The sequence below is a fragment of the Colletotrichum scovillei genome, assembly GCF_011075155.1.
Source record: "Colletotrichum scovillei strain TJNH1 chromosome Unknown Contig00001, whole genome shotgun sequence".
In the NCBI taxonomy this organism is placed as follows: Eukaryota; Fungi; Ascomycota; class Sordariomycetes; order Glomerellales; family Glomerellaceae; genus Colletotrichum; species Colletotrichum scovillei.
In genome coordinates, this window is record NW_023336259.1 from 4458533 (window position 1) to 4485048 (window position 26516).

The window sequence follows — 26516 nt, forward strand, 5'->3', positions numbered from 1 at the left end:
CGCCAGTGTCTCCAATCAACATACTTCGAATGTGCTATGAAAAGGGTGGTAATCACAATCTCCATGACCAGGATGGGATTACTCGTATCATGCAGCCGAGTTCCCATGTGGGCCGCCTCCGCCTGACGTGCTTTATCTCCACGTTGACGCCTCTGGGAATAAAGGGCTGCCAAGCCTTATCCCCAACCCACCCCGACGTCGGGACAAACTCACCCGATAGCAAGTCGAGGTGCTTGAGGAGAAGCGGTTGCTGTAGCGAGCTTAAGTACATGTGATGCGAAGTTCGATTAAAATCAGATCTGCTTTTATCTACGAATCTTTCTTGAGTAGGAAGGCCCGTCATATCGTTAAGCCAGAAGCCAAGTCACGATGGGCGCCCAAAACGATGAGCTTTTCGAAGCAAGCCCCCCTCCTTATCAACCGCAGCCACCAACTCGACGCTTCTTCATTCGGAGACGCCGAGGACGTCTAATTACTCTCGCGGGACTTGTCGCTTTTGTACTATGCTTGTCTCACTACAGCAATGCTGTTCAGGAGCCCTCATACAACCAATCAGAGCAGTTCGCAAGAGGACTGAGCAAGTGTGGCGAGAGTAATGCGCGAAGCGCGAGTCGAAAGTCGTCCTCGCCGAATCGGTCAAATCCGCGCTGGAACTCAAAGTCTGGACAGCAGCGCGCCATTGTGCTTCGTAATGCAACTCTGTTCGACGGAGAGAAGGTCCTTGCGGCGACTGTTGATATTGCGTTTGAACAGGGAGTTATCAAGTCAGTGTTCGACACTCAGGATGAGGTGACTTTTCCCAGTAATACGGATGTGTATGATGTTAAAGGGAGATTTGTTACCCCGGGTCTCGTCGACATCCATTCTCACCATTTGGAGCTCCCTTTCTCTTCGGTCTCAGCGATCGCAGACGTCAACGAGAAGCCTGGACTTGGCCCCATCACTCCTTTCGTCCGTGCGATTGACGGCTTCAAACCATATGATCCTGCAATTGAGATCATTGCATCCGGCGGTGTCACGTCTTCTCTCAATTTGCCGGGGTCTGGCAACATTATTGGTGGTCAAGGGTACTTGGTGAAGAATCTGCCGCTTCCTGGTGAAGATGGCGAACCCGTTGTCGAAGAATTGCTACTCGAGCATGGGATTCCGGAATTGAGTCGTCAGCGATATCTTAAGATGGCGTGTGGCGAGAACCCAAAGCACCTGTATGGGCATACCCGACTCGGCAATGCCTGGCTTCTGAGACAGCACTTGGAAAAGGCACAGAAGCTCAAGTCCAAGCAGGAAGCTTGGTGTCAAAGTGCCCAAGAACTCCAGTCCGGTGGTTTATGGCAGCAAAGCCGAGTTTCCCGACTTGTAGACAAAGTAGGTGAGCGGCCGGAAGACTTGGAACTAGAGGCAACGGTGGCTCTTCTCAAAGGCGAGTTCAACGTCAACATCCACTGCTATGAACCCGAAGACTTTGAGCGGATGCTCGATGTGCTCCATGAGTTCGGGGTTCATCCACAAGCCTTCCATCATGCTCTTGAAGCTTGGCAGGTTCCCGAGTTTCTCAAGAAGCAGGAAGAGTAAGTACCATCTAACCCTGTGGGATCGGAAAGACGTCTTGACACTGGCCAGAAATATCACCATTGCCACCTTTGCCGAGAACTCACTCTTCAAGCATGAAGCCTACGGTGCAAACCTTCGAGGCCCCAAGATTCTCGATGATCATGGTATCCGCGTTGTTTTGAAGTCGGTCAGTAACTAACGTTTCCGTGCTACGTTGATGGTCTTTGACTAACAATTCTGCGTGTGTTCGTTGTAGGACCATACTGGTGAAAGCAATCATGCCAAGTATCTCATGTACCAAGCTGCTGTTGCCCACTCATTCGGCTTGTCCGAAAACAAAGCTCTACAATCTGTGACCTCTGTCGCTGCACAGTCCATCTACCAGGGTCATCGAATTGGCTTCGTAAAACCTGGATATGATGCTGACCTGGTTGTCTGGGATTCTCATCCTCTTTCGGTTGGCGCTACACCCGTTCAAGTGTATGTCGATGGCAGGGAAGTTCTCGACATCAAAGACTCCCTTCAACGATTGGAAGCCCAGGTTTCATCGGCGAATAATGTTGTGCCGGAGGCTCGCCCGTATGTTTTGCAGACAAAGAAACGGGATGTTTGTAATCAAGCGACCGCTCAGGGAGCAAACATTCTCTTCACCGGCATAAAGAAACCTCTTTTGGAGAATCAGCTCCCTGAGGTTACCTTGGCCGTCGAACAGGGGCAAGACCTTGCCCTAGTGGTTTCTGACGGTCGCATCACTTGTCTGAATATCGAGTCCAGGTGTTCATCTACCCTTCAGCATGACGAGACTGTGGAAATTAAACTAGCCAACGGATACGTTACTCCTGGTCTGATTGCTTTCGGCAATAATCTTGGCATTCTCGACATTTCATCTGAGCCGTCAACAGGCGACGGATCACCAGGATCAAAGGTGAATGGACTCGATGCCCAGAAGCACTTGCATAGTGCCAAATATGGTGTTCATTTCGGTGGAAGGGGCTTCGGCAGAGCAAGAATTGGTGGTGTGACAAGGGCGATCACGGCTCCTATCTTTGGAGGCGGTGTTCTCCAGGGTGTGAGTGTCGGCTTGCGGACAAGTGAGAACGCAACAATCCTGGGAGGCGGGATTTGGAAGGACGAAGTGGCTCTACACTTTGCTATTGGTCAAGAGGCCAAAGGTAAGTTACTGACCTTCTGAAAAGTACTTATTTTTTCACTGATCCTCGCGCAGGCGATGATACCCCGACTGTGTCTGCCGGCGTTGAGCGACTGCGTCAAATTCTTCTTGAGGGCCAGGGTCAAGACCAATCTCCAAGTAGCGTGTATTACCGCGCCTCGCATGGCTCTCTTCCAGTCGTTGTATATACAGTGAACGAGGTTTGTCGGTTCTTCTCCAATATTTGGGAGAGTTTACTGGAAAAGAGTTAATTTGTTGCAGGATGATATCTCGCAGATTGTTCTCCTGAAACGAGAATTTCCCACCGTGAAGTTTGTCATCTTCGGCGGCCATGGAGCACCTCTGGTAAGGCATCGTTTGTATTTTGGAGGAACAAAAAGCTGAAGCAATTGACGCCTAGGTCGCAAAGGAGCTCAGCGAAGCTCAGGTCCCTGTCATTCTGACCGGAAACAGGGGTGCGCCCGATAGGTGGGAGAAAAAATCCTCACTTGCGGGCCCGCCTCTCTCACCAAGTCCTGCCCAAGTACTTATTGATGCCGGCGTTCTAGTCGCCCTCGCCGTCAGAGGCGACTCCAAGATCCATGGTTTGGCCCAGGAGGCGCAGTGGGTGGCAAAGTTCGCTGGACTGGCGGACAAAGAAGCCATCAAGCTTGTGTCAACAAACTTTGATGAGATACTCGGGCTGAATGGCAATGTTCGAGCTCCAGACGGATCTGGAGATGTACTGGCCGAGACCACTGTCCATGGCGACTTTGTCGTTTGGGACGGAAGCCCTCTGAATGGCGAGGGAAGCGTGGTCCTGGCTGTGCAAAGCAACGGAAAGATTGGAGACTGCTGGCCAGATGTCGAAGGGGCCGTTTTATGACATCGATGCTGGAGTCAAGGGGTTTCTGACTAGGTGAGGGACGTAAAAGCTTAGGATAAAGTGAAACAGTCAGCCTAGGTCAATTTCCGTCCCCGATAAAGGATTTGCAAAGCTAAGTGTCAACGTCAGGCTGGATGTCGAAAGAAATCAAACGTACATGTAACAATTCTCAACTCAAGGGAACGGTAGTTATGCACAAGTCCACCTGCACCTAAGATAATGTAGCTTTCAGTAATTTTCAACAATGGATTTTCGTTCCATCGCAAGGCCGCCCAGGCACCAGTTGGTGTACCAACCAACGGATGGCAGATTCTCACGTCCCTGTCTTTGACTTTGTGCTTCCGAGCCTGCCCCCGACGCTCACCTTTCACCTCAAACGCGTATTGTTGAGACGTGCCTCAGGCTATGAGACGCGATAGTGATGTTGACATTTATGCTATCAATCTGCTTCTGGTGGTCACGTGGCACCAAACACCCACGAGATGTCTATGAGTTACACGCACTTCCCATATTGTGGGTATTCATTACACCATTACGTCAGGTGTCATACAAGAAAGTCGCCCAGGATGGCTCAAAGTGTGGCAAAATCCCGCGATAGAAGCTTTTGATACCCACTAAAGCAATCTCGATGATAGTTGTAGTCTGCGTGTTGACTTCATCAGGGACGAGGGAGTAAGCAGGCATCAACTGATAAAGCCCTTATTCATTAGATACCCGGAAGTATGTGGGTTACAAAAGTTGAAATGGAAAGGGGTAGTAGTTCTTGTGCCAGCTAAGCGCCTGAGTATCTTTTGATCGAAAGTCCACGTCTTGCCTAGTAGGTGGAATACACTATGTTTACCCCAACGTATTCAGGAGACGCCGCGTTCAAGTGCCAAGGTGCCCACATACTTCCGCAACTCCTCCTGGCCTTCAAGAATCTTTCGATTCCACCCAGCACTTTCATCACCATTCCCCATTCCACCATTTTTCACCATTGTCTTTGGTCCTTCCACAAGGGAAAGCATCTTGGCCTCTTGGCCTTTCCTCGGCTTAGTTCCGGAGGGCATTGCGCGTCTTCTGTCAGGTAAACAAATTCGCTTGTTCATTTCGACCACACTTGCCGCCATTGACTCCATTGGCCTTCTCTCTGAAAATACTTTCTCGTTCTGAATGCGAGACTAATGCATTTGCGCTCGCAGGAACACGCTCTCTCACCGCCTTCTTCCAATAATTCATTGGTAGGAGAGACACTCTCGATTGAAGGCCATTGCCAAGTAGTGAGTCTTCTTCTCTTAAGCTCGGTTCTTCATGCACTTCTTGACATTGAAAGACACAGACATCCTTAGAACTTCGCCTTCTACGGCAGCGAGCAAGCTAGCCCTCAATATGAACAAGCAATCCAAATCGTCCCCGCCTACGGGATAGGCGCCGATGCCGATTCAACCCTTTCACCGATTCCCAGCACTCCCGACAGAGATACAGAGACTTATCATTGAGGCGATTGTCAGTGAGCATTACAGCCCTCCTATCTCCGAAACCATTCAGAGCACATGTCTCAACCTCCAGGCTAGTGGTACGCATCATCGCGAAGCTCAGGCTACTCTTGCCAATGTGTGCTTGGTCTCGAAGCATCTCAAGGCCCTGGCGCAACCTGTGCTCTACAGTCATTTCTGTCAGGGGTGGTCCGGAGCCAAGTTCTGCAGCAAAGGGTTTTTGGTCCTAGCCAACTTTGTCGCCACCATCAACGACAACCCAGTCCTCGCCATCATGGTTCATGAAGTCGAAATTATGGAGAATCGCGATTTCGGACCTAACGGATGGGGAGAAGATGACACTCAAACATATGATCCGATTCCTACGGGTCTCAAAACTCGTCTTCACACGGTTGAGGCCGACGGTCACACGTTCAACTCGGCTCAGTTTCTGCAACACATGGGTCCTGCAGCCGTGTGCATCTTGATTCAGGTCCTTGTCCTCAAAGCTCGCAACATAGAGCTACTCAAGTTGATAATGCTCAATGTTAGCGACAACAATGTCTGGCGGCCGCTGTTCGATCACATTGCCCATCTTCGAGACCAAGCACAGAGCCATGTATGGACCTTGCCGAACCTCAAGGGATTTCGTATCAAACATAGCGACGATGATGACGAGAATAGTTGGCGTGATGGTCACAAAGATGGCATGTCGCTCTTGGACCCTATCACGGCCAAAGAGCTGATGATTCCTTTATCCAGCCCTCGATTGGAGGAGCTTTGCTTTGATCGATGCCAATTGGTTGACAGAGAATTACCTAAGCTGAGGAAACTCAGGTATCTAGGCGCTCAGAACATTTTCCTGGGCTACAAGGAGATGAGAAGTATCTTGAACATGAGTAGCACCCTAGAGGTCTTCTCTTACTATTCAGCAGCTCTGATAGATTCGGGCAGAGAGAGAAACAACGTGTACGACATCTATGAACATGAAGCTTAGGGCACCGAGGCCTATCCCTTTGAGGTCACACCTAGGGAGATGTCGGTATTGTTGCTCAGACACAGAAAGACACTCCATACCATCCACATCTTTCGACGCAGCATGGAACTTGACGAAGAGTCTGCCATCTTATCGCTAGCTCCCTTCAAGGAACTCAAATACCTCCTGCTTTACGGCACTGGCCTTCTCAACCCGTACAGCGCGACGTACTATCCCAGCGGCGTGCGTCTGCACAGCGTTCTCCAGTCCATTCTTCCTGAGAGTATCGTGAGCGTCGCGAGCAACGACCTCAAGTATACCGACATTCTCAACCTAAGCACCGAGTTGAGAAACGGAGAGTATGCATACCTCAGGCGTCTATGGATTCCAAACTGGCTCAACATCAAGATTTCAGCAGCACGAGAGGGGTACGTGGACCCCTTACTGCCTCTTGATCTCGCCCTGGCAATCAGAAACATCTCAGGTAGACCCATTCAGGGGCTGGCTGACGCCACTTCGAAGGTCAAGAATTGTGGCCCAGGTCGACAGATGGAGAACGTCAACACAGTTTACTGCGAGCCAGGATATGGGCCGCCACTACTAAACACCCTGTTCAAATATTGGTGAATAATGCTCCGGTGGGATCAGTCCGAGCAAGGCGGCAAAGATAGTGGGAACCAAGCCAAGGCAAGGCTCTGGGAAGTCTTTGCAGTCTTTGGTTGAGGCAAACCTTGTACAATAGAAACGTCAGCAACTGGGTTCGCAGGCTACGGTACTAGTCACAACATGAGAACGCGGCCATCGTCATCGATGCATACATGTAGATAAGATTATTGGACCTTCCTCGCCCCCGGAATATTGAGGGAAGCTGCTTTAAGTTTATATTGATGCGGAGAAATTATTTATAGTTTAAAAGACGAACAGATGCCAAGATGCCATGTCCTAGCTCGAATCAGAAATTCTGCGTGACGAGAACGACCACCTTGCCCCGGACTTTTCGCCATCGTCCCATGCAGAATCTCCAAATGTTGTAATGATAGCTGAGAATGAGCCAAGCCTCGTAGCTTACAAGTCTGTTCAAAGAGCGGAGTGTTGACGTTATTCGAAAGTTTAGGCATGCTCTACTCTAATTCGGCCGATCACGGTCAGCCAAGAAGCTGCGCCGCATGAAGTACGCACGGTATTTCAATACATGAAGAGGAGTCAGCGTAATTTTGTCCGTGCTGTCAAATCAAAGCTGCGATGAGCCCCCCAACGCGTCACGTCGGTGGGCGATAACTGCTGAAAAGATCGTAGACTTTGTTTGGGTAGTAGTTTGAGCTTGCAATCATCAATTCATCAGCTGCACGGGAAACAGGGTTGTTTGCTACAGTCGAATAAGCTTGAAAAATAGTCGATCAAACTTGATAAGATCTAAGCTAGGAGAAGAGCTAGCGGTTAGGGTTCCCTCAACGGCATGGAAATGTGGAGAGAAACTCATCACATTGCGTGTCGGGAGCGGCCGAAGAGCTTTTTCTCACTAACACACCAGAATTAACTCTTGCTGCACTTTGACCCGGCCTATTTAGAGTTCTCCAAGCTCATGAGGGGCCTCCAAGCAACTGATCGCGTTTCAGGGAGAACCCCAGCTTTCAGACACAACAACATCTGCCGGCTGAACTTGGAATCGCTCGGCAGATATCATGATCGAAATGGAATTAGTTGAATGATACTTGGTTGATGCTTTGATTAATTTTTGCACCGGGACTCTGGGACGCCGACTACCGTCGTATCTTAACTTTAACATGGAACTCGGCTGTGGCAGGTTTCTGTATATTGATGGTGCCAGCGCATCGCAATCGTCCAAACAAGGATCAATACATGCTCAGATGAAAACCATAGTGCAATAGGTAGCTATTCCTGCATCAACGGTTCTCGAAGGACATGAGACAAGCTAGCCTATGGTAGGAGCCCCTTTGCCGTTAGACGGTGTCTGATCCTTGTCCCTGCTTCACATCAGCCACCAAAGTTGCATCGTCCAATGACCACGGAAGAGATCTGAAGCACAAGCGAGAACGGACTCACATGACGTGCGCAACCCTCGCTGCGAGATGGCGCAGACGGAACTAGTCAACTCATCAAGCTGGGCATATTGACTTGGCAGCTGAGCATCGTCCACTCATCTTTCGCATGGCCTTCGTCGGTCTGGAAAGCCTCAGCCGTCTCGCGCCATTCTGTGAACTTTGAGAACTCTCCATGCAGTGAGCCCCTCCGTCGATGCTGTGTCAAGTCATGCCTTCTTAGGACGAAGCCGGTCTATTTTCGGGACATGAGCTCTAACGTTGTTAATGATGGCAAGTACGCAGCCGCTCCTGTTCATTAGAGAACATGCGCCCTTCTAACATGGTCAATATTTTTCAGATATAAAGAGGATGGATATTCCCATTCTCTCCGTAGACTAAAAACTCAGTCTCTTTGGTGTCTCACACAAATAGGCTTGCACCGCAAAGAAACTTACTCATTCCCGCAAACATATTCATCATTATGCTTAACCTTTGGAAAGAGGCTCTTATTGGGCTCCTAATTATAGAGTCCTTTGGCTCAGCTATTGCTCTGCCTCCTCGACCTCTGATGGCCAGGTCAGATGAAGTCTCCGCTAAGGGCCATCACGTCAAGCAGAGGAACAATTTGTCCCCTTATGCTGGACTCTTCATTCGAGATGATGATGATGATGATCGTGAGTAGCAACAACATTATGAGGACTCGGTCATGATCTCACTGCTGACTGGTACCAAAGCACCGAAACCACCGAATGGTCCGCCCCGGCCTGATAACAACCAACCACCACCCCGTCCTCCTCAAAGGGATGAGGACGATGACAACGATGATCGTGAGTTTCCTCGAAGAAGCTAGATGTTCATTCTCTAACGCAAAACAGCTCCCCGTCCTCAACAAACTCCCCCGCCACCACCTAACCCTCCCAATCCGCCTCCCAATCCACCTAATCCACCACCGAACCCGCCAAACCCTCCACCCAATCCACCCAATCCGCCACCCAATCCAAATCCACCGCCGCCGCCACCACCAGCCGTTATGAACATGGATGATGATGACGATGGTATGTTAATTATACAAGACAATTACTCGGATGAACAGAATGATGCTAAGTTTCGTAGATGCCCCCGGTCAGACAGACATGGATGACTAGGCTCCTTCGTCATCGATTGAACCAGGTGTTTGCGGGCATTTCACTCTTTTTTTTATTTGAACCTTTGGAGGCCAGGTTTAGGGAAGAAATAAATTGAATAGTGCTGCCATATCACATTCTTTCATAGCGATGCTAGGCTGGGTACCTTGTTTTGATTGGAAGGAGTACCTATGTTCTGTTACGACATCAAGGCAGGCAGTGGGATCGTGAACTTCTGTACTTTAGCAACAATTCGTATTCGACCTACTTTTCTCCAAATTTGTGTGCTTTGTATTTGACAGAGGAAACGGGGTAAGTCATTAATGGAGATTTGGAACACTCGCTCCATGACCCAGGGTATACTTTTCTACAGCGTGCAGCATTCTATGATAGGCGACATCAGGACTGAAGATGGAGGCTTTGTAGGTCATGTTCATTTTAACATACACGTAACTTCGAGTTGTTCACCTTCAGTTGTATTGGTGTCATGCTTCTATCGCTGTATTCTCCTCCAGAAGCCTGCGAGGTTTCCTCATATTCAACATTCAGGTGCAAATTCCTCGACCACATGTGAGCGTCTGTGCCACAGATCACACAGGGTCAAATCAAATCATGAAGGTCTTTGTAGACAAAATCGTGGATGTATGATAGCTATGCTAGGATAGACTTTTCTTGCTGTGTGTAAGTCTACAAGAGCCAAAAGATTGACTCACGAGATCACATGTTCTGTATCAATGCTGCTTACCATTGACAATGATATGATATTGCTTAAGAACGCATGCAGAAAGAAACAGGCAGGGTACCTGAGTAAAACACATCGTCGGTGCGTACAAACTTTTGGAGCGCGGCACCAAAGGCCTTCGCCTCACCCCAATCGGCAATTCATCTGAATCTGTTATCAATCACTAAGAGCCTCATGGTTAAGCTCCAGGTGTCTCTCATCTTACCGAGATACACCCGTCCCCGTGTCATGTCGTATTCTATAGTGAGGCCAGGCGCGGGAACTTGTAGGAGAGGCCTCAGGGGCTATGTCACCATCAAATAAAAGACGCGGGAGCTATGCGGGGTTCCGAGCAGTGAAACAACCCCAACTCTTCAACCCGATGTTGTCATTAACACGAGCGTAGTATTGGGCGGGGATTACTCACGGCAAATTATTTTTGGCTCCAAAACAAGCTTTCCGTGGTCCGCCTCACGCCCCGGAAGCCGGTAGAGCTGAGCTTTGAAACAATCGTCTAGGGCCCTACGTTGTTTTCCGCTGTAAGCAAACGACAAGACAACGCTCACCAGGGGCTTAAAGGAGGCCAAGTGATCGATGTCTCGCCAAGTCAAAATCGCATGCTCTCTACTTTGATTTGTTCTAGGTCGACTTCATGTGCAGCAGGCCTGTGATAAGTACGTTGCGAACCGATGCAGGCGTGATCGATCAAGGAGACCCCCACAAACATCGTTCAAAAGAAGCCAGTGGTGGAATTATTCCGAAAAAATTGTAGCTTTGGGTCTTAGGGACTAATTATCATAATGTCTTCACTCAGAGTCGAGGTTCGTGCGATCTCAAGTTCCCTCAACCCAAAAACGAGCAGGTTGGATGCTATCAAGAGATCTCCACTCACAAGGACGATACAGTTACTTAGAAGAAGAACGAGAGGCGATACCGATACCAAGGATGCTCTTCAAGCGAGGCAAGACAACGAAAACGAGAATGAGCCAGATGAGAAGGACGACGATTGCGATGATGACGATGATGAGAAAAAATGCACGAGAAGAAACGGGCAACATAGCACGGCGACAGCGACCCAGACGCAAGCACAACCATCTGCAACTACTACGAGTCTGCCAAGTAGTGCGCCCGCTCCTCCTTCATCGACAACAACTCTTCCATCTTCTTCCCTTCTCCCATTACCACCACCGCCGCCGCCGCCGCAGTCTTTCTCGACGCAGCCATCAACCCTAGTAACATCGACGTTGAGCGTTGTTCTATCTTCAACCTCAATCCCTCGAGTGACAGATGCCTCGACATCTAGTGTACCTCTTGCTGCAGAGACATCGACGCTATCGTCCAGCATTGTTTCACTGCCATCAAGTTCATCACCGACGACTAGTTCGTCAGTGGCTGGTGCCCCGGCAACAACCGCATCACCACCGCCTACCCAAGCTAGTACCAGCTCGAACAATGCCGGTAGGACGACCGGGATCGTCTTTCTGATTCTCGGTGAGTCAAGACCTGGAATATGTGTGGGATGAACATAAGTAAAAGCAGTGACTGATGTGCCGGTGACTTGTAGCCTTTTTCGGTCTGTTTGCAGGATTCTTTCTTTTCAGGAGGTGGAGGAGTCGCCGTCAAGCCCGTAGAAATGAAAAGGCGAAATCCATCATGGGAGAACCACCGGCTCCTCCCCGCCCGGACAGGCCTGATAGATTTGAAGGCCCTGGTCTTCCCCCGCTGACCTCTAATCCCCCCATGGTGTCACTTCCACCTCCGCCTCCGATCCAGCGATCCCTTGGTCAGCCACCTCCCAGATCATCAGGTCTGCGCGACTCGTCATCATCCAGCAGATATGGCGTAGGAGCGGGTCCCAGTCCACAAACGCAACAAGCACCAGATCAGAGGGCCTCCGTCATAACCGATGCCGCACCCGCACCGCGAGAGGTGAAACCGCAAGCGACTTATGCGATCCCTGCATTCTTTCAATCCGCAATAGAACGAAGACAGAGAAATGCAGCGATGGCTCAGGCCCGGGTAGAGAGCTGGCCTCCCCCTCCGTATATCGGGAGAAAGGAACCGAGAACAGCTTCCTTGCGAGGGGTGATATCAAGGTTCTCTAGACCATCGAATGCGCCCATAATGTCACCAATGTCGTCTACGGAGCAGCAAACATTCTCAACTGTCTCCCAAGAATCCTTGATCATTCCTTGGCGAAGCTCCACCAGCTCAAGCAACTCTAGCTTGTCGAGCGGCTGGGGTGACGGGCCACCAATACCTACGCCTGTTTTGGTTGCAGAGAAACCCTTAATTGGTCGCAAGATTTACATGACCGCGGTGAACCGGAGCAGTGAAGTGGCGCCTGTTCAGGAGATGCCGAAACAAGTCGTATGATAAACCATTTGGAATCACGGTTACTTGAAGTTGGAATCTTGTGGTCTAATTTTTACTTTTCTTCAAATGTACAAGTCAATGAAGCGTATTAATACGCCTGAAGCTTCTTGTCAGACCACTCCAGATCCCAAAGTCAATGCACTAGAAGTGTACGGGTCAGACTTGTGCAGATAGTACGTTGAGGTAAACTCCAGCAAACGCATTACCAGCGACACGATGAAACTCACTTGAGCACGGCTTTCCATAGAGCCGACGTCTAGGAGACCTTTCTTCATAATTTGCCATGTGTAACAGATCGTTCAATGTTACCGGGATCGAAGGAAGGCCTGACTTCTCGTTGAGTTGCAGATGCCCACTGTAGTTGACAGACTCTGATGGAGCGACGGCCAATAGGGGGGCCCTGGCCAGGATGATTCATACTGGCTCACTTCCTCTCATCTTGTACACCCAACCCGAATTTCCCCAATAGCCCCTCATCAAGTCGAGTTGACAGGTGCCCATACATAGATGGTGCTGGATGATTCATCCTGACTAAAATCATATGCATGGGAAACAGTGACAGAGCGTCCCAGCCAGGTTGTAAATACCCTTTAACAGTCTTTCATTCACAGGTACATATTGCAGTATATATTCAATCGATTGCTAGAGGAAAACTTGAGTCCATAGTTCTCTGTATGCTCATAACGCCGATCACCCCTTTCTACATTCATAAATCTGGGATTCGTAGTCAAGTCAGGAATCCTGATCAAGATGAACGTTTCCACTGCTGAGTGGCAAAGGGCCACATCGGTACCTATAATACCTGCAACACCGGGATCAACTCCATCAAGGCAAGTTTCGAACATTTTGTGCTCCCTGTTTTCAACTTTCTACTTTCATGAGTGAAAAACTGTTTTGCCGAACGGACTGCCTCGCCGTGTGCGTGGCTATGAAGACCGAATTGAATCGACATCGCCTGAGTTTTGTAGACTTTCTTCAATGTTTTCATCCCAGCTTTACTTGACGGCTCGCTAACATTGAATGCCTTTGGTGGTGATCAGTTCTAAGACATTTCTTTCTACCGATACAAATAGATGGTAAACCATAACCATTTCAATCAGGAAGAGCCATCTCTCTTCTTGACAAGGTCTGTCTCAAAATCAAGTCCAGCTTCCGTTCTCACCACCCCATACAATGACGAAGAATCGAATGCCCGCCCTTGAGTGTCTGAAACCTTCTTCGCTTCTTTCAGATGCCCAGCAGCAATGTCGGCGATATGGAGACGTACGCCGGCCTGCTCTGCACAGCTCAGACCATGCCCGACATCCTTCATCGCCAGGGACAAGTCAGACCACGGCCTCTCATCCCTAGGCGGTAAGTAAGCACCAGTCGTCAGGCGTTTTGAAATGCCCTGAGCTAAGGGCCCAAACTGTTGTCCGAGAAGATCTTCCATTGCCTCGCTGCCGAGTCCGGACTTCTCCGCAAAGACCTGGGCCTCTGCGACCAGCTCCATCATTCCCGCGGTCACGAAGTTTCTATGGCAGGTTAGCACAATTGCTTTACATCTGATAACATCGTTTGACGTCTTCCACTCACCCAGCCGTCTTCATGATGCTGGCTTTCTGCACGTCTTCCCCTAGACGGATGATGCCTCTGCCCATGACGCCGACGATGAACGGCTTGATCTTCTCCACGGCATCATCGGGTCCAGCGACGATCCAGAGCAGCTTACCCTGCGCAGCGACTGGGCTTGCCCCAAACACTGGCGCAGCAATAAATTGGGCCCCCTTGGCTGCCAGCCTGTCTTTCGCCTTTGCAGACGACAGGGGGTGGACCGTTGAAGTGTCGACAATGATCTTACCTGATAGATCAGCTGTGGCTGCGTCGTTGAGGATTGCGTCCAATGTCGTCTCGAGTGCTTTGTCGTCGCTGAGTGAGATGAACACAATGTCCGTGTTTTTGACAAGGTCAATGATGTTCGGTTGCGGCGCGCCTCCGGCTTTCTCTAGGGGAGCGCCTCGGGACATAGTTCGATTGCAGAATTGGAGGCTTCCAGCAAAGTGCGTTCTGAGATGATTTTGCAAATTTGTAGCCATGCCGAGACCCATTGATCCGAGACCTTGTCGACTTGTTAGCATGCGCACGAAGCTTAGAGACAGGAATTAGCAGGTGCATCCACCGATCCATCCCATCCGGGGGTGTAACGCCGAAGATACGATTGAAGCTGCGCTCATTTTGTTGGTCGGCCAGATAATTTAGGGGTGACTGAAGTTCGATTGTCAACACGATATGATTCTGACGATTGACTACTTGATGAATGGTCAATGGGTCGCAGTGATGGTTTCCAATCATATGGCAAATAAGTTCTCTAGAATGACTTGCCAAGAGTGAGTCAATCGTTGAGGTAAGCCGGACATGTGCAGATGGGTGATCCCCGCACCTCGTCCGTCGGCGTTCTCTTCCGAAGCCCTACTCCGCTTTCGGCGTTCCGGTGAGCCAAAAGAGCACTACATGTTATGGCTAAGTACAAGCCTTTAATCATTTGCTGCGAACTCAACCTGAAAAAATGAGTCTTTGGGGTAATAAGAACTTCTCAGACGTTTTAAAGATTCCAAGGCTTCTGGAGTTTGTATGAGGCATCTGCAATTGTTAGTTGACCCGGGAGGAGGTTCGTTGACCATGCTTGAGTTCAACAACACTGCAATCTTATGGAGAAATGAGAAAGACTTGAGGCGCAACAGATGTTCTTCGTCGATTGATAGGAGGCAGCAACATGTATCATCGATAGGCCTACATGTGGTGAGCCCTCACCCATAACCAGGGTACTCGTCCTCGGATACTGGATGCATTCCTTTTCGAAAGGGACTTTAACGTGATTGTTGAAGTCTTTCTCGGGATTAAAATGAAATGCAGCGGCTTGTATAAATAAGTCAGTAGGCAATTCTTCAGGCTCTAACCTCGAGCCTGAAGTGCACTCGCCGATGAATGCCAGAGCAACGAAATAACTCGCCGAGATCCAGACAACTCTGAAAGCAGAAGCGTGCCCATCGAGAGGGAGGGGAAACCTCATGTGTAGCACCTTGAACAAAGGCAGTTGCGCTCTGATTGTGAGAATCGAGAGCTATGGAAAGAGATCGAAAATAATCAGCTTCAAAACCTGCAAGTGAGACTTCTTGGGCAATGTTTGCGGACATGTGGCTCATGCCCTCGTTGAAGAGAACAACGTAGGTGAAGATTCCAATAGTCCCACCAAGCGATTACGTGCTGATTATGAGACCGCTGTCGACTGAGATGAGTTCAGGCGGAATGCTAAGTTGAGCTCCTGTGACGAGGGTCGTCAGAAGCCTAGGGCGATGCCAAATAATATTGAGTAACCCTAGACTAGCCTACTACTGCTACGGTTCGTGGTCGCGATGCATACGAGGAAAACCACGATTATCAGGAATGCCACAATGGCGATCTAGCACACTCGCTTCGTGGTCGTGCAATACCATGCGTCAGCAATTTTCTGATTTTTCTTTTCACGATCACGTCTATGCGGCTCTTTTTGGGAAGAGAGATACCCCAAGTAGTTTAGTAACACCCTTAATGGTGTCAGGCAACATGGGTTGCTACAAATCACTGAAAATTACAAGAGTAGTAAGTTGGTCCTAGAGCCTTGCTGTTTAATAATTGTCTTCCACACCTCTTCGCCCGTTGATTTCTATTCATCAGACTGCACAGACTTCCTGAAGTTCTCACCCAACTCGCGTTTGCAAGGATCGGCCCGCCATCCCTTGGCTGCCCGGAAGTCCCCGGCCGAGACGGCAAGGGTGCACGGCCACAACGTTATAAGGCGGATCTTAATCCATGATGTCTCTCGGGCTCGGCCTCTGGATGAATGGGAGCCGAGGGGATGGCCTACGTAATACTACCTAACCACTTACCGTAGAAACTCGTCCAACTCGTATTTGCGCTAGCCCGTGCACTCGATGAATTATGCCTCTCTCAGTATCAAAAACTCGCTGATCTCCGCCACTGATTGAGATTTAGATTCTGAATAGAGGCACGTATTGGTCAAAAGCTCTCTGAGACAGCGGAAGCACGGGTTAGCGCAAATACGAGTTGGACGAGTTTTTACGGTAGTACATATGAATTGTGCTACCACAAGAAAATTCACTTTGTGCTTGCAGGTGGCTGAACTAGGGGGCGGGCCGCCGCCCGGCACGCAACATTCCTTCCAACGCTTTTCGGATGCTGCACTCCATTTCGTGTTTCCTGTAATCTCGGCCACATTATCTTATCAAGTATCTGGTTGCCATTTGAGTTTCCTAGTCCTGTCAATCAACCAAGGAACCTCAAATTGGACACGTCTTGGCGCTGGCGAGAATGCCGCTGTCAGATAATACCCGAACTGCCTATTGCTTTGCCGAAAAGATCAAACTGAAAACCGCTCACTCATTGGATATGAAACCGCCTCCCACATGGCCCTCTCAGTGAATCAAATTTTCTCCGACATGGGTTCGACACAACGGTAATCGACAAGGGCACCTGTAGGTGGACTCCATTCGCGATGGTCTGGTCCAATAGCGGACCAAGGGACGGACTCCGACGCGTTGCCACGGTGGGACTCATTTGAAGGGCCCTGTCCTTCTCCGCGACGTTGGAACTCACCTGTGGTAGCACTCCGTTTGGCTCTATTTGTCTAGAAATTCGGAGAAGCAATAATGAGTTGCCACAGCTTGTGAGTTTCTCAATATCATAGAATTGCGGATAGAAAGTTCGGTCTCGTTTTGGGTCACTATGCCGAACTGTTGTCGGGATGTGGCCCCTTCGGAACAAATACATACTTAGTGAAGGGGGTAGGACTTGGAATACTCCGGTACTAGTAGGCAGGTAAAGTTTAACCTAGGACATCCACGAAATTGGAGTTACGTTCAGGCATGTCCTCACCTATTGTCCACCTTCTCCAAATTGCCAAGTGCGTTTCGAAAACCACAAATGAACAAGCTTACATATCAAGATATGTAAATCGAGACAACTGTTGTTTTCTCAACCGTCTCGCTCCTCCTTGCACGGACCCCGGCAGTATCCTCAGGTTGATGGCGAAGACTCCTCTCTTTCGGTCACCGTCCAATAGCTTCGCGTAGTATCGCCGTTGAGTCCCGATCACAGGGTTATGTCTCCATCAAAGAGCGGGTTGCGCCGCAGATCGCGGTCGTCTTGGCGGAGTGAGGGCGGTCGTAACCCTACATGGTCCCTGTCAGATACAGGCGAATGCAACGGCTTCCTGGCCCCGTGTTGGTTCTCCTACTGAGTCCGAAGCCGACGGATTTCTTTCTTGGCTTCTTCCTCCGTCAACGTGACATCTTTCAGACGACATCGACGATCCGACAGCGAGACGTGATACCGAACACAAAAACGTGCCTTTCCTATTCGTCTCAAAGCGACTAGTACCATGCTGGACGTAGTCATTGTCGGAGCAGGCGTCGCCGGCCTCTCAGCCGGCATCTCGCTGCGCCGTGCGGGCCACGTTGTACGCATCTACGAGCGATCTGACATGGACAACGAGGTCGGCGCCGCCATCAACGTCCCTCCCAATGCGACGCGTTTTCTCACACGATGGGGCCTCGACCCCAAGGCTTCCGGCTTCGTCAAGGCTGGGCCTGTCCATTTCCAGGATCCCGTCACGATGGAGATCACATCGACGCTATCACACGCCGACAACGAGGAGTTCTACGACGCCGATCTCTGGTACGCCCACCGCGTGGATCTGCACGATAGCCTCAAGAGGATAGCGACCGATCCTGCCGGCCCGGGCGTTCCCGTCACCATCCATCCTAACTCGTGGGTTGTGGGATACGTGAGTGCGGGGAAGATCCCTGCCACCTTTTCCACCGCGATGGTTGCTCTTTTTTACTGATTGTTCTACAGAATCCTGAGTTGCCAGCTGTGCACCTCCAAGATGGTGACGAGATTGAGTGCGACCTGGTCGTTGGTGCAGATGGAATTCATTCTATTGCGGCTGAGACTGTCCTGGGCCGAAAGAATCCTGCCGTGGTGCCTCTTCTCCATAACTGCTGCTACCGTTTCTTGATTCCAGCCGAAGTTCTTGAGAAAGATTCTGAAACCAAGTTCTGGAATGAGGACGCCGATGGACTCATTCGTCTTTTCCCCGACAACAAGACCAACAGGAGGCTAGTATCATACCCATGCCGCGAGTAGGTGCATTGTGCCCTCGAAAGATGGACTCTATCTGACCTATTAGCAACACCATCCACAACTTTGTGGGCATATTTTACGATGAAGACATGAAGGACGTTTCCAGTGAAGGTTTGTGCAAATAACACGCACAGAACAGTCTGGGAGTTGACGAGGCTTACTCATACCATGTCGTTAGATTACCAAGCCGATGTCGACAAAGCGCAAGTAATTGAAAAGTTCGCTGGGTTCCATCCAAGCCTACTGGCTATTATCAGGTAGGTCGCGTCGAGGATAGGCGCCGATTACCCGAGGCTAACGTCAAGATCAGCAAAGCAACTGAGATCAAGCGATGGCCACTGTTGTACCGTGCTCCGCTACCGACCTGGCGGAAAGGAAAGATGGTCATAACCGGCGATGCGGCGCATCCAATGCTACCTCGTGAGTGCTACACCGTATGGACGGGTTTACCCTCGTTGATTTAGTCGCTGATATATCGTCTGTGCGTAGATCAAGGGCAAGGCGGTGCCATGGGTCTCGAAGATGGTTTGGCTCTGGGTGTCGTGTTTGCAGGTGTGTCTGATAACTCTGATCTCGAGAAGAGGTTAGAGCTGTTTGAGAAGATCCGCCGAAACCGTGCCAGTGCCATTCAAATTCTCAGCAACGTCGGAACCGACCAGTCCAGTCTCGTCGAGAAGGACCTTTTGGAATTTGTCGCAGCAGATGAGATCCCGAGTATGTTACTGCTGTTGCCCGTGAAGATGAGATAGGGACTTTGCCACTAACATCTCGCAGAAAATCCGCAAGAAAACTTGGCTTTCAACTTTGGGTATGACGTTGTCAATGAGGCTATCAAGATCATGGAGGAATATGATCCGTCATCTCATCTTCCTCACGACTTCTTTGAGGATGATTCGTTCGACATGACTCATGTTAACGGAGAGTTGTCGAAAATGAGTGGACTTGGTTTCATCAAGGTCGAAACATGCATCAACATCGACACTGAGTGAACCAGCGTCTACTCAGATTGATCACGAGAAAGAGCCTGATCGGCCTTCATCATGGTCAGCAGGCTGGGTTTCTCGGCATACCGCAAGGCGTGAGGGGACAAGAAGTCAGGAAATTACCAAAGCAGGACGACACAGAGTAACAGAGGACGAGCTTGCAAGCCGTCATTATTGTGCAACAGACCAGAATACTACAGTGCCAGTGTATAAAATCCATTGCGAGACTGGAGAGCATAAGACAAGTGACTATTGAAAATCCCTTGGGCTGAGCTTGGACATCCTAAAATTGACGAAGCGATAGCTAATACACTTGAGCGGAGGGAACTATCTGCGAACCATTTCTCGGTCTTAACTCCAAACATCCTCAAACCATCTTTTTGACTTCTTCCTATCCTGTCTCCAGCTTTCGACCTGAGAGTCTTTCCAGCTATTCGTCTGTTTCACGACGCCCTGGACCGCCATGCCAACAGCTTTCGCCATGTTGGCGGCACCGCAGATGTAGAAAGCGGCATCGTCTTCCAGCAGCATTCTCCTAACGTCATCACCTCTGGCTTCCACTTTGTTCTGAACATAGCACTTCTCGTTGCTTGTCCTTGAAAATGCTGTCACCACCTCCAATTTCTTGGCGAGGGGCCCGGCCATCCACTCCGCAAACTCGTCACGGTAGAGATAGTCGCTCTCGTTCTGACATCCGAAGAACAGCATCATTCGGCCGACATCTTTGCCTACAGAAGCAAGTCTAGCTCGCTCATGGATAAATGCGCGGAAGGGGGCAACTCCAGTACCAGCTGCCACCATGATCAGAGGCACTGATGAAAGGAATGGTAGCTTGAATGTTGAGCCACGAATCTGAGCATGAACACGGCATGAGTCCATTAAAGCTGTTTCTGACAAAGAATGGCTCCTAGGGTGAAGTCCAGATAAATATGTGCTCGCGAGTCCAGGGATTGTGACATCTTGATTTCCGAGTAATTGCGACGGCTTAACTGACACAGTCAGACCCACACTTCGGGGTGATGTGATGCGTGAAGTGGAAATAGAATAGAGACGTGGCTGCATGGCAGGTAAAAAGTCGATGATGAATGAGAGTGGTAAACCAGCCCATGTGACCTCCGGGTCGACGGCAATGGTGTGCTCGAGAAGTCGGGCCAAGGTTAGATGATTTGCTTCGAGGAACTTGGAGTAAACCGCCCTGTCCTTGCCGATTGTCATCAGCTCCGACTTGACCTTTTGACTTGGTGCGAATTGAGCCAATGAAAGAACTGTCTCGCGAGGAACTGCGGAACAGATCTCCAGATAGTGCTGGAACAAAGCCTGCACTGTTGTCGGGCTAGGAACTTTTGGCTCCTCGTCTGCCGACTGGAGTACAACGCAGATAGCTTCTAGCTGCTGAGATTGGAGTCCAAGAATGCGAATAAGAAGGCTGATTTCCTCATCTGGATTCACGGGCCAGATAGCGATGTGATCTCCAGTCTTGTATTTGATTTCGGGTTGAGCAGTGAGATCCACTTCGAGATCAATACAACTACGGCCTTTCTCATCGTATTTCGCGAGTTCTCGCTTAGCCTTGACGGGAAGGAAGGCAATAGGAGAGTGGAGTGTGGTTGCTTTTCTCCAGTGCGGTTTGTAGAACGGTTCGCCCTTATGCAGGTCATTGCTGTCGCTCGAAACAATGCCTACGCTGGGCTCGTATGCTAGTTCATGCTCTTTGTAGTCGAAATTGGAGACCAGAGTCTTGAAAAGGCTCTCTTTCCAGTCCATGAAGTCTTCCTCTGTCGTCCGGGTAGCTTCATTGCCCTTGCCAGTGAGTAGAACCGCGGTGGCATTGAACTTGGACAAGGCGACGACGACATCATCTATGACTTTGTTGTAGAAGCGATAGTTGCTGTTGCCGCAACCGAATGCGGCGTATTTGAGGTGGGCAAGGGAGACACCAGTGGCTGCGTCAGCCCAACTGACAAAGTCTTGAGCATTGTCGCTTGGGTCGCCCTCACCGTAGGTCGACATGATAAACACAGCAAACTTTGACCCCGGAATAAGAGAAATAGTCTCTGGGTCATAGTCGGACAGGTCTGCTACTAGAGCGTTGAGCCTGAATCTTTGATGGAAATCTCGAGCAAGGCGGTGAGCAAAGGCCTCTGCGGTGCCGGACTGGGAGCCCCAAAAGATGACAATGTCGGATTGGAGCTCTTCGATCTTTTCCGAGATGTTGCGTGTCTTCTTCTCAATAAGGCGATTTTGACTTCGTTGCAGTTGTGGTTTCTCAAACCACTTATAGCGATATGGGTCTTTCCTCGGCAGAAGGCTTCCTTTGTTGAAGACGAATAGTGAGCCCAAGACAACCAAAGGAAAGAGAAAGATATCGTCATAGCTAATTCTCTTAGAGACGAAGTGGATAGCATCAGCAAGAAGGTAATTCTGGGTGTTCTTCATGCCAAAGTAGGCCTCCATATTGGGCATTGAATCGGATGAGTCGGGTTGAAAAGAAGGGGGAAACGTCTGGTGTTGTGGAATAGCGCCCAAGAACAGAAACTCTTATTGCATTTTAGATGATGAGGATTTTCAACAAACAATAGCCCAATGTCGAAAACCGAGTATGAGCGTATGTCTCCGAATCCCGAAGACCAAGGTGACCATCGCAAGAAATTCAGCTCGACTGGCTTCAAACATGTACTGCCTGACACAATGGGATAATTTCGCCGGCTCTCTGGTTTGCACACCAACCCCTTGTCATGCTTTAGCCTCCGACACCAATCCAGCCCTGTAGATATTGAGATGATGTTTGCTCCCCACGGGGTGAAAGTGCAACCCCGCATGCGGGGAGGTCAGCCGCGAGGTGATACATCGACTAGGCCCTGCCAGCATTCACATATGATCGTCGTACACCTAGATTAGGAAATGCTTCGCCGAAAGATATCTCGAGATGGTTTCATAATCCGCAACACCGAGTTTTCGGCGATATCTTTCTTCTTCGAGAGATCGCCCAACCCCTCATTTCAGAGTATCTCTAACCTCCGCGCGTTCCTTGCCTCGTATTCTAAGATGTATCATTGCGGACTAAGTTGCCGTTTGCATCGTCCTCTGTAGTTCCTTGCTTTTGCCGTTAATCCAGCGCTGCGTGTATCCCGCGGAACTAAAGACTCGATTTGGATGTCTTGTGGCAGATGCGTGCCTGTGTAGCAACTGCAGATGATTTGGACTGATTCCTGATCTCAAAGTCATCGAAAGTGAGATATAAGACGCTTCCTTAACATCCCACGAGGACTAATCGCGGTGGTCAGATAATCCCCAGACTCATCAGCGACTTCACAGTAACAGCCTCTACATACACACTTGGCCTGATTTTCACGATGCTCGGTCTTCTTGCACTGGCAGGTGTTGCCTTTGCAGTCGTTTCCTATCTTGTCATCCGACCTATCATCTTGTACTTTTACGACCCCAAGGGTCTTCGCAAATACCCCAACTACTCGCCCCTGTCACCGTTGACGGACCTAAGGCACTGCTATCTCAGCGCCCAGGGGTTCAGATCTAAGGAACTGTACGAAACACACAAACACACCGGCTTTCCTATCTTGAGAACAGGCCCCAACGCGCTGTCTTTTGGAGATACTAGAGCTATCAAAGACATCTACGGACACAGTACCAAGTGCGTCAAAGATAACAATTACGTTGTCTTGAGTGGGACGCATCGCCACCTTTTTGATGTAGTGGATAAGCCCGAACATGCCCGCAAACGCAAGCTACTTTCTGCAGCCTTTGCTATCAAGAACCTCGAGAAATGGGAGTACAAGGTCGCTTACACGGCTGAAAGACTCTTCAAGGCCTTTGACGGAAAATGCACCGACCCTCTCAAAAGCACCATCCCCTGTCCTGCGGACCTGACTATCGACTTCAACCACTGGATCAACCTCTGGACAATCGAAGCAATCAACTACATCACTCTCTCGACTCAAATGGATCTCTTAGATACCGGAACAGATGTTGTAACAGCCGAGAAGCGCGATGGCACAACTTACAAAGCCCGATATCGTCACTCTATGAACCAAGGAGCCATCGCACAGGCAGCTTTTGTGTGGGACTACGATCTCTGGCCATGGGTAGAGTGGCTGTCAAAGACGATTCCCAGCCGATGGAAGAAGATGTGGAAGGACTTTGAGCCATGGGACGATTGTTATTACCATGCCGCCGCCGAAAGATTGCGCAGATATCAGAGCGGGGAGCAGCTCGACGACTTCTTTACTTGTATGATGGAAGACAAGACTGGAAGCCCAAACAACCTGGATTGGGGTGAAATCGTGGCAGAAGTCGGCGCTATCATCAACGCTGGATCAGATACCACAGCTATCGCCTTGACGCACATCCTCGAGATTTTGATCAAGCACCCGAACCATATGAAGAAGCTTCGCGAAGAGATTGACAGCGTGTTGGACTCTGATGAAGTCATTGCTCCTTATGACAAAGTCAAAGATCTTCCGTTCCTGCGGGCTTGTATTGACGAAGCTCTCCGTATTATCCCGCCCACCTCCGCGCCTCTTCCCCGTCGCACACCACCAGAGGGTGCTCGGATACTGGACGAGTGGATTCCTGGCGACACGAGTGTATCGATGACGATCTATGGTGCTCATAGGGATCCCAAGATATTTCCGGACCCCGAGGTGTTCAAGCCAGAGAGATGGCTTGATCCGGAAGAGAGGAAGCGGATGGAGCCCTATTTTATCCCCTTCTCAACTGGAGCCAGGGGTTGTATAGGGAGGAATATTTCGTACCTAGAACAGATCATGGTTTTGGCTTCGCTTGTTCACAGGTATGAATTCGCTCTGCCCTCTCCTGACTTTGTATTGCAGAGGCATGAGGCTTTCAACATCATCTGCGGGGCTTTACCGGTCAAGATCTGGCGGCGGAAGTTGGAATGATCTCAGCTTGTTGTTTGGTACGATGCAACAGCTATAGCAATATGACACTCTCTACTTTACATAGGTAGAGAGCAATCGAATACAACTTACTCTGCCACTTCTACAATCTCTCCAGACAAGATTCCATTTTCAGAGTCTTGAAAAAATCCTCAATGCAGCCTTCCAACTGCACACCACGACAAATTTTCCAATTTTCACCGAGCCACCGCCAGCTCGCGCCCACAACGTGACAAAGCCACTCATGTATCAAGTATCCCTGAAGATACCTCAAGAGCCTCGATGAGCTGAGACATGTTGCAAATAACGGGTACAGTCTTCCCGCTGACCACTTGGTGGCTATCCGTTGACATTGGTGAAAAGAGGATGGCGTTTATACCGCTGTCAAGCGCTCCCCTAACGTCAGACCCTACAGAATCACCAACCATGTAGGTCTCGCTGAGACAACAGCCTAAAACATCCATGGCGAGTCGAAAAATAAGCTTGTCTGGCTTACAGCAACCTGCTTCCTCCGAAGTGATCATGTAATCCACAAGGTCATGTATCCCAATGGCTTTCGCCTTCTCTACTTGATCTTTTGTCTGGCCATTTGTGATGATAGCCAGACTGAAGCCTTCAATTCGCAGCCGTACAAGTGTTTCAATACTTCCTGGAGTTGCCCTTCGGCTATCGCGGTAAGCTGGTCTATAGACGCCCCGAAATTCGGAAATACCTGCGTCGTCTGGTGCATCGAGACCTAATCCCTGAAAGAACAACCGGACTTTCCTGTAGTCGGCTTCATTGTATGTTATGATCCCTCGGAGATACTCATCGTAGGCTAATTGAAGGGATGCGTTGTACTGATTGATGAGATCCGTCAGGTCGAAGCTCGCGAGGGCGGAATACCTTTGACGAATCGCTGAAATGCCGCAGCTTAGTGAGTGGTAGTGATCGAACAAGGTGCCGTCGAGGTCGAAAAGAACCGTACGCTTGGATGGAGCTGAAGGCATGTCGTCTTTTGGCATATTAGGTCTTACTCCTCGACATTTTCACTAGAAGAGAGGTCGGGAATGACAACCAACAGAAGCAAAAAGCGTGGCAGATGAAGTCGCAAATGGGTGGGATGCCGAGGAATGGATTTAACTGGGAAATCCTATCAAAGTCCCAGCCGAGCCTACACCATGATGAGACTGGAACCTTGGACATTGATGGGTCGCGGGTGGCGTCCAAGGTTTACGGACAGCGGCAACGGGATCACCTTGGGTATGAAAGCTTCTTTTCATCACCCACTCGACTTTGTACATCAGCTTACAAATGACAGTATGCCACATATGTCACCAAAAGTCACATAAAGTAGATGCTTTTCGCAAATTCCTTTTTCCGAAATATCAAACACCAAATTCTTTCCCGAACGCTGTTAGGTGCTTCCCATCAGTAGCGATACATCTGAGGCCTTGATTTTTCAACCGTCAACTCTCAACACTATTCATACAAGCTATCTCAGATGTGTCAAGGAAGAATTATTTGACAGTTCCTATGCAGCATAATAACGAAGACTTTGCCCGAAATATTGCTCTTATGACCGTTCGAAGAGATTGTAAGGCAGATTCATGCTAGACTGTCCTGCCGCCTTCTGCATATCTTCAATAATCGAATGGAGAATCCATGGAGTCCTAATCATCGTGATGTACAACTAATTCCATGTTTTCTCCTCATCAGGTAATTTTCGGCGCCCTTGTCGTTGGCTTCTACATGCAGTCATTCACGGCGGCGTGGCTGGACATCCCGATGGCCGGATTATTATCGGAGACTGTAATACGTCCATCCTTAGCTCGAGAGTGTTGTTCTCTAGGTTTTGTTCCTTGTGATTTACAATAGCAGGTGACTTGATCCGACTGGGCCGTCGTAAGCTTTGCCATGTTAGATTCCATGGTACTCACTGTTGCCGCAGCTGCATGACGGGTCCCCGCATGCTGTACATCCGGATGACAGACAAATGTCAGGTCAACTTACCTCCCTGCCGGATCCATTGTTGAATCTAACGTCTCAAGAAAGGCCAGAGATGACGCCAGTGTCTTTAGTCTGGTGTTCAATGGCCTAGCACGGAGTGAGGAGGTGGAGATTGCATTTCGCTGGCGGAGCGGAGTAGTCGGGGCCCGGCCTTGAGCTGTCCCAAAGAGG

At 49.7% G+C, this 26516-nt stretch overlaps 6 protein-coding genes across 6 annotated transcripts; 4 read left to right on the forward strand and 2 right to left on the reverse strand.

Moving 5' to 3' along the window:
- Nucleotides 1-369: 369 nt before the first annotated feature.
- Nucleotides 370-3587, forward strand: HER10_EVM0001908 (amidohydrolase; the record flags this gene model as incomplete). The annotated part of the gene is made up of 6 exons (XM_035471641.1): nucleotides 370-1568; nucleotides 1621-1738; nucleotides 1838-2723; nucleotides 2777-2913; nucleotides 2984-3067; nucleotides 3123-3587. 6 exons carry the CDS (start codon nucleotides 370-372, stop codon nucleotides 3585-3587), a joined length of 2889 nt encoding a protein of 962 aa, XP_035338025.1.
- A 2553-nt stretch (nucleotides 3588-6140) lies between these two features.
- Nucleotides 6141-6621, forward strand: HER10_EVM0002534 (uncharacterized protein; the record flags this gene model as incomplete). The annotated part of the gene is made up of 2 exons (XM_035472240.1): nucleotides 6141-6445; nucleotides 6540-6621. The coding sequence occupies 2 exons, from the start codon at nucleotides 6141-6143 to the stop codon at nucleotides 6619-6621; spliced, it is 387 nt and encodes a 128-aa protein (XP_035338097.1).
- A 6755-nt stretch (nucleotides 6622-13376) lies between these two features.
- HER10_EVM0005617 (uncharacterized protein) lies at nucleotides 13377-14699 on the reverse strand (the record flags this gene model as incomplete). Its single annotated transcript, XM_035475225.1, has 3 exons — nucleotides 14439-14699; nucleotides 13856-14378; nucleotides 13377-13794 (listed from the first exon to the last, which is right to left on the reverse strand). Exons 1-3 carry the CDS (start codon nucleotides 14491-14493, stop codon nucleotides 13377-13379), a joined length of 996 nt encoding a protein of 331 aa, XP_035338366.1. The 5' UTR covers nucleotides 14494-14699.
- Nucleotides 14700-17696: 2997 nt separating this feature from the next.
- On the forward strand, nucleotides 17697-19449 carry HER10_EVM0004313 (FAD binding domain-containing protein; the record flags this gene model as incomplete). The annotated part of the gene is made up of 7 exons (XM_035473962.1): nucleotides 17697-18101; nucleotides 18173-18459; nucleotides 18507-18571; nucleotides 18639-18717; nucleotides 18771-18880; nucleotides 18950-19174; nucleotides 19235-19449. The coding sequence occupies 7 exons, from the start codon at nucleotides 17697-17699 to the stop codon at nucleotides 19447-19449; spliced, it is 1386 nt and encodes a 461-aa protein (XP_035338256.1).
- A 345-nt stretch (nucleotides 19450-19794) lies between these two features.
- On the reverse strand, nucleotides 19795-21897 carry HER10_EVM0001926 (NADP/FAD dependent oxidoreductase; the record flags this gene model as incomplete). Its single annotated transcript, XM_035471658.1, has 1 exon — nucleotides 19795-21897. The coding sequence occupies one exon, from the start codon at nucleotides 21895-21897 to the stop codon at nucleotides 19795-19797; it is 2103 nt and encodes a 700-aa protein (XP_035338028.1).
- Nucleotides 21898-22796: 899 nt separating this feature from the next.
- HER10_EVM0007847 (cytochrome P450 oxidoreductase) lies at nucleotides 22797-24359 on the forward strand (the record flags this gene model as incomplete). The annotated part of the gene is made up of 1 exon (XM_035477389.1): nucleotides 22797-24359. The coding sequence occupies one exon, from the start codon at nucleotides 22797-22799 to the stop codon at nucleotides 24357-24359; it is 1563 nt and encodes a 520-aa protein (XP_035338601.1).
- Nucleotides 24360-26516: the final 2157 nt, after the last annotated feature.